General features: G+C 41.3%; 1 protein-coding gene across 1 annotated transcript; it reads right to left on the minus strand.

The window, feature by feature from the left end:
• Positions 1 to 378: 378 nt before the first annotated feature.
• Positions 379 to 4,689, minus strand: LOC126384019 (transmembrane protein 74). The gene is made up of 2 exons (XM_050034830.1): positions 4,623 to 4,689; positions 379 to 4,244 (listed from the first exon to the last, which is right to left on the minus strand). The coding sequence occupies exon 2, from the start codon at positions 4,232 to 4,234 to the stop codon at positions 3,410 to 3,412; it is 825 nt and encodes a 274-aa protein (XP_049890787.1). The 5' UTR covers positions 4,235 to 4,244; positions 4,623 to 4,689; the 3' UTR covers positions 379 to 3,409.
• Positions 4,690 to 7,322: the final 2,633 nt, after the last annotated feature.

Consider the following 7,322-nt stretch of genomic DNA (forward strand, 5'->3'; position numbering starts at 1 on the left):
GTTTTTTTGTCCAAACATAAAACTGAAAATGGAAATGTAAAGGAACATAAAGTGTCAACATATCTGCTACATATGAAACGTACAAATGTTACATTTTCATGGTTTGCAGACGTTTTAGCCTATAATTATTCTATATAAAGGGATGACCCCCCCCCCCCCCCCCCCGATCTTAACCTTTTCTTTTGCTTACAGAGTCACACATTATTTGATTTGAAACCTGGGTTGAAAATAAAATTGATTGTTGACCTTGGAAACAGAATTTGTGAAAAAAAAAAACAGTCTCAGCAAAACAAAAGTGAGATTAAATGGACTTTAAACCACCTCATACCAAGTTTTTAGTTGCTTTAATAAAGAAAATAGACCTTGAAGCTATGCCATGTTGTTAAAAAGTCATTATTTTATTTTCAGGGCAATTATGTTGGCACTAATCCCCATAAACGTGATGTCAAAATTAGACATTTCCATGATGGTTACAGACAAATCTCCAATTATGTAACTCCTCAGCAGTAAATGTCAAGTGTTGGTGTCAATCCCTCAGAGCTGAAGAGTAACATTTTCTCTCTGGACTGAATAATTTTGAATTAACATCAACTGAGAGAAATCTGAACAAGAGCTGAGGACACTGGTATCCCTGCAGACAGTAACCTCAATAGGCCAGAGTGCACTGCAGATTGTGTTTTGAGTTAGAAGTCTGACTTTCATGTTAGCCACTTTCCTGCTCTTACTATGCCAAACCACTCTCTCCAATCCCACATGCTTAATGCAACAAGCTCACAGCCGTTCTCTCTGACAGCTGTTGAAAAAGTCAATCTGGGAAATGTAGGAAATCACTGACTGAAGCAGATGAGTCAGGCTGGAGAGAAGTGGGTAATTCTCAACACTTCACAAAATAACTTTTCCTCTCACACAAGCAGAGGAAAACACCAGGCACCTGTGATGTAAACTGTTATTCCATGACATTAAATGAGGGCGGATTAGCATTAGAAATCAACTTAATATTTCATCAAGAGGTCAGCCGATTCCTACCTATTTAATTACATTAACGAGGCAGGAGTGAGCGAAGGTCATGTGGAGGATAATGTGATCCTGCTGGCCGTAAGCACTTCCAATTACAGAGGCTGCACAGCACAGCTCTCTGCACACCGTAAGCAGGGGATACAATTGTTCATTCACAGCATCTTCTGTCAGAGCAGGCAATCCATTACTTCCCACCCCCTTGAATGCAATGCAACATTTCACTCCAGTATTGCAGCTGGAATGCTTTGGGTTTTGATAAGCAAGTTAAGTGAGCTTGATTGAGGCAGTTGTTAAAATGCTCTGGGATTTTTTTTTTTCACTGATTCACAAGCCTCCCACGAGCAATTAAGTATAACACCAATTACCAGGAGAGCTTCCCCCCCAGGGGTTTGTTGAGTCTCTCCCTGTCTCTCTCTGTGTATGCTTTTGAACATCTGCAGTCAAAACCCCCGAGTGTATTTGGCGTAAACTGAGCTTCCCCGACATCGGTACTCAACCACAAAATCTAATTACACCTCCTGTGGTATTTCTATTTGCGTTTCAACAAGCAAACACCAAGCATCTCTTCAGAATGTCACAATTATATTAAACAGAATTTTTCTGGAGTTCAATACAATTTCATGCAATTGTTGTTGTTTTTTTCTTTCTTTCTTTTTTTTGTAAACCACATCTGCACAGCTTTGTTAGTTGCAATTCTGTGAAGTAATGTTTCTAACAAGGTGGAAAATGAAGGCATTAACAATGACACCGCTCCCGGTTCAGGTTTGATTTCCCTCGCAGCCACAGTATACACACAGGCCTTCAAACATATGATTCTGCACCAGCACAAAGACACAAATTCACTGAAGTAGCAGCATCATTAGAAGCAGTGACGCTGGGGTAAACAAAAAGCTGGGTCAGAGATCATCATAAGGCAAACCACCATCCAACCATGTAAACAAAATATAGATTTCAAGAAAGCGTATTTCATGTTTTACCTTTGAAAGAAAAAAACTTCTAATAAGTTTGTACAGTTCATCATCATGTGAGGTTTACCATGAACTGAATGTAGCTTAAAATCTTAATACCATACTAACATGCTCATTTGTGCAAACAAGAGGTTGGGTCGCTGTAACAGCTCCTCTTGTCCATACTAGCTGTGAAGAGATATATGTAAGTGATGCGGAACAAAAGCCACAGTCCTCTTTCTGTGTAAGTAATGTATTTCTACATTTATCTGAAGTTAACATGAAGCTTTTGGAGTCTGAGTTAGTCATATCAGTTGGTATCTCCCAAAATGACAGTATTTTTAGAACAAAATTACCTCCTTGTGTTTTCCCAGATGGTGTTTGTACCAAATCTTGTACTGAAAAGACTGTAACTGTCATGACTGAGGACGCATGCAGACTGACTTACGTCTTGCGTAGAAAAATATTAATGAGTGTACTTCTACTGTTTCCTTACAATGGGCACAACAAATGATAAATTATGACCGAGATAATCTTCCAGTGTTGTAAAATCCTGTCTCTGAGCATTATAAACCTCTCTGCAGGGATCTGCATCTGATAAACCTTCAAACTCATAAATCTGTTACTCCAACCTCATTTTACTCCCAAGACGTCAAATACCAACGCTTGGTCAGAGGTCCTCAGCATCAGATACTGATGCACCAATGCATCCTTAAGCAGTGATATGAGACCCACCAGACGGCAGCTTTTTTTGACACTCAGAACTAATGCTCTAGTATGAAGAGCAAGAAAGTCCACACAGTGTCTAGACTTTCACCTGGGAGATGGCTGTTCTTTTGTTGTGTAAAACCAAAAGTCAATCAAGCTATTTTAATAACCAGAGCATTATAATTTGACATGTAGGGCTATTGACCAAGTGTCAATATTTGGGAGTAAGAATGTGTTGGTTACCCGATCTGGGTTGTATTTTTCATTGGTACCTGAAACAACAAACCCCCACTGATGCAGCCCTTTGTGTTGTATTATTACAGTTCTGTTTTTCACTGAACTCCTGCAAATCCAAATGCTAAACCCTCATATTAGTTTCAGCTGCACTTTAAAATGCATTTTGACTCAAAAGAGGGCTGTGGATTTTGTCCCAGGTCACTTACATTGGAATTGGATTAGGACTGGATCTTATCAGGGCCAATATGGACAGAGGGGAAAATTATAGCAACGAAAAACTCTGTCAGTGTACTTAAGGGCATGTGAGTATTGTATTAGGACAGAGAGAGACAAAAGTGAAACTATCCTTTAAAACATGTCGACATCAACCAAAAACGTAGCCTCAGCTGTTGGAAATAAAAAGAGCATTAAACCCCCACTACATCCCCGATTATAGGACAGCACTAGTAGGATTTCCTAAGCACTTTTCTGAGTATTTTCCGCTTGTCCCGTCCATAAATTCAGCTGAGCACTTCTAAATCCTCATCAGCCACTGACAAATGTGAGCAGGATTCCCGAGTCGGGCTGGAGCCTGCTCTCAAATTGATCGAGCCGTACAACTTTGCTGCGTGTTTGGAATAAGCAAAAGCTTTCCTTCTCATCATCTCCCCTTTCCACATGGAGATCATGAGCAGGGTGGAGAGCAGCACGCCCCCGAGGGTGAGCAAGCACAGTCCCGCTATGACACACCGGTCTAGATGGGCCCCCACCCTGGCTTTCTCCCTCTCCAGCCGCTCCATCTCCCGGGCCGACACGCTGTCCGGGTCCACCCGGACGTCCCTGGGGACGGTGTAGGATATGGCGACCAAAGAGATGCCAGTCACCAGGCATGTCACGGCGATGATGAAGCCGTAATCCACAGACTTCCCCGAGCCGTCAGAGGAGAGGTCGTCGTCGGACAGCAAGTAAAGTTCCGGGATGTCCTCCTCCTCCTCCTCCACCACCACCTCCTCCTCATATAGTTCACTTGAGGAGCTCTGACTCAGTCTGCAGGTTTGTGGACTTGTCCCAATGAGATGGTCATCATCATCTTCTTCATCATCTTGGTGCTTGCAGGTGAAAGATGTTTCTGTTTCCTCCTCCGGCCGCGCAGCTCTCCGGGTCTCTGTCCATGGTGCTGAACCATCTCCTCCGCCGGGATGAAGTGACTTTGCGCCGCTGATCTCGCTGATACTGTGCTTATTTAAAACCAGGGAGGTGTCTCTCGGATCGGAGTGATCAAAGTAAAACAGTTCTAGATCAGCCATTTGAGCACAGGGCTGGGTTTCCCTTTTTGTTAAGCCCATGCGTCCGTCTCTGTCAGTGCAAAAAGACAGAAAATAAGATGTTTAAACTACCTGGAATGAATATTTCTTGCATTCCTTGTCGCTGCAAGCCACTTTATATCTGCGCCTCAAGTATTTGCACAAGCAAGACCTACACGCATCTTTCTCCTGGGTGCACCGCAAGCATTTTAAAGTACAGCGAAGCAAGTCTTAAATTAATTCCCAGTGCCATAATGCCATTTCCTCTGCTCAGTAACACTTTATCTTTTGCCTTTTCTGGCTTCCGCAAAGCTCTCAAATCGCAGCTTCAAAAACACTTAGTAACCATGCGACACGCTAATGAATCTTATTCCACCTAATGTGTTTCAATAATCGGTTATTAAGCAACAAAATGCGGTTTGCTGAGTACCTCTCTCTCCGTCTGTGGCTGCTCGCATCCCCGGCTGCTTCTGCTCCCTGGTCAATTAGAGGGAAAGGTCTGGCAGACCCCTCCCACGGACTGAGCTCCGGCAGACCGCCTTATAATGCTTATTACCGAGCCAACTTCAGTGTTCCCCGGCACATGCACACTAATCAGATGAGAGCCTGCAGGCGGCAGACTCTGTGGGCAAATGAGTGGAGATATTCCACATTACTGTACCACCTCCTCACAAGACACTTTATATAAAGGGGTTACTAATGGCTTAATTAATACCTAATAAATGTTATATACATCAGCTATAAGCCATAGAAAGAGCAACTTGGGTTGCCTGGTCGTGAGAAATATGTCTTGCCAGGGTGAAGTCATGATTTTTTTTCACTAAACAGCAAGACAACAGTTAAATACAAATAAGTTGTACAGGTTTAAAAAATGAATTCTGCAGCTACTCATGTTAAAGGGGATCTTTTATGCTAATTTCCAGGTTCATACCTGTATTTTGGGTCTCTGGGAACATGTTTACATGCTTAACTATTCAATAAAAAACTGTATTTTTCTTCATACTGTCTGTGTTGTCTGTATTCATTCTCTGTCTAAAATACTCGATTTTAGCACCTGTCTCTTGGAGCTCCCCTTCAAAAAAGCCTGGACTGGTCAGTGTGCCCGGGTCTTCCACGGTAATTATAACATAGAATAGCAGAACTTTCTACTGTGAAAAATCACCAATAAAAGCTTCTAAACACAACCGGACATGTTCCAGCAGGAATATGATCCGAAATCAGGCAGAAATTAACAACATCAACAACCAAGATTACATGTTTCCCTGACATTAGCATGTAGCTACACGTAGCAATGTAGGCTAGTGGCAACCTGGGGATGACTGTGTATGGAGACACTTTCTCTCATTAATAATGACTAATAAAAGCTTCTGAATACAACCAGACATGTTTCAGCAGGAATATGATCCGAAATCGGGGAGAAATGAACAACATCAGCAACCAAGTTTATGTGTTTCCCCAACATTAGCATGTAGCTACATGTAGCAATGTAGGCTAGTGGCAACCTGGGAATGACTGTGTATGGCGACACTTTCTCTCATTAATAATGACCAATAAAAGCCTCTTAACACAACCGGATATGTTCCAGCAGGAATATGATCCAAAATCAGGCAGAAATTAACAACATCAACAACCAAGATTACATGTTTCCCTGACATTACCATGTAGCTACATGTAGCAATGTAGGCTAGTGCCAACCTGGGAATGACTGTGTATGGTGACACTTTCTCTCATTAATAATGAACAATAAAAGCTTCTAAACATAACTAGACATGTTCCAGCAGGAATATGATCCAAAATCAAGCAGAAATTAATAACATCAACAAACAAGATTATATGTTTCCTCGATCTAGTTACATGTAGCACTGCATGTAATGTAAAAACGTGTCTGGAGCAGTTGACCTAAAGAAATCCATCACAAGCTGATGTCAGCTTGTCTCATTGGAAAGTGTACAGAACAGTCTGAAGCCTGCAGTTTCTCCTCACAGGGATTACTTTTACATACATTCACCTCATTATTTGAAACTTTGGCTATGTTTAATACAAATCTCTCTCACTATGATATTAATATATGACAGAAAATGAGGAAAAGCATAATAGTTCCCCTGTAATAACACCATTAATAAATTATTACAAGTTTCTCACTTTCTAATAAACCTCCAGCAAAAGTAATTTGCAATGAGCCTGTAAAACTAATAGTCTACAGCCATGTCAGCAGCTCTGTGCTGTAAAAACAGGGGTATAAAGGGGCTCTTATCCCAGTTTAGCTAATGTCCCATCCACTAACATGGAGGAGGCAGGGATTATGACCTATTCTGCAGACAGCCACTACAGGGCAATCAAGACGTTTTGGCTTTACTTTTGGGGGGCTGTCATGCCGTCCATCTTTATATACAGTCACTGCTCTCAAACAGTGGTCTGCAGTGGTCTGTTGCTTGGCAGCTGTCTCTGTGACTCAGAGTCTGTGCAGTGGCAATTGGAAGGTGGAGCTTGAGTCCATCCAGGCCCCCAGAAAAAGCAATGCAGCCTTGCCTCTAATTTTTCCCAGTGGCCACTTGAGGTATTGCAGCAAAAAAAAATTAAAATAAAATAAGATTGTAAAGCTTTTCTGGAGTTGAGAAAAAGTGATTTAAAATTCTGTGACATCTTCACAATTTAAAGTCTATGAGCTGAGTGGGAACTTGTGGGCAAAGCCAGCAGTATCTAGTTATTTTCATACATCTATGGTTCCTGCCAATATTGAATATTATTGAACATTTTAAAACTCAAAATTATTTTTTCATTATTTTTACATTGTGAAGTGTATTTTCTACAATGTTTATAATGAAAAGCTGGAACATACATAGTCCATGAAATGAATGTATTCAGTAAGGTTTAATTTATAAAAAAAAAAAAAAAAAAAACCTGAAGAAAGAAGTTCCAGCTCTTACACCTGTCCTACCCAATCGCAAGTATATTGCCAGCACAGCCATGCTTGGCAGTCAGTTCTCTGGCCTAGGTGTCATGCTATTCACCATCCTCTCTACCTCCTGATGACAATGTTGGCTCATGTACATGCGATCAGAACTACATCACTTTAGAAATACTGATGTGATACATATGAAACGTACAAATGTAATGTGTCTGTGGTTTG

Source organism: Epinephelus moara, chromosome 22 (genome assembly GCF_006386435.1).
Source record: "Epinephelus moara isolate mb chromosome 22, YSFRI_EMoa_1.0, whole genome shotgun sequence".
NCBI classification, from domain to species: domain Eukaryota; kingdom Metazoa; phylum Chordata; class Actinopteri; order Perciformes; family Serranidae; genus Epinephelus; species Epinephelus moara.

Bases quoted from the DNA above. Each gene is read 5' to 3' on its own strand.
- LOC126384019 (XM_050034830.1), bottom strand. From the start codon at position 4,234: ATGGGCTTAACAAAAAGGGAAACCCAGCCCTGTGCTCAAATGGCTGAT.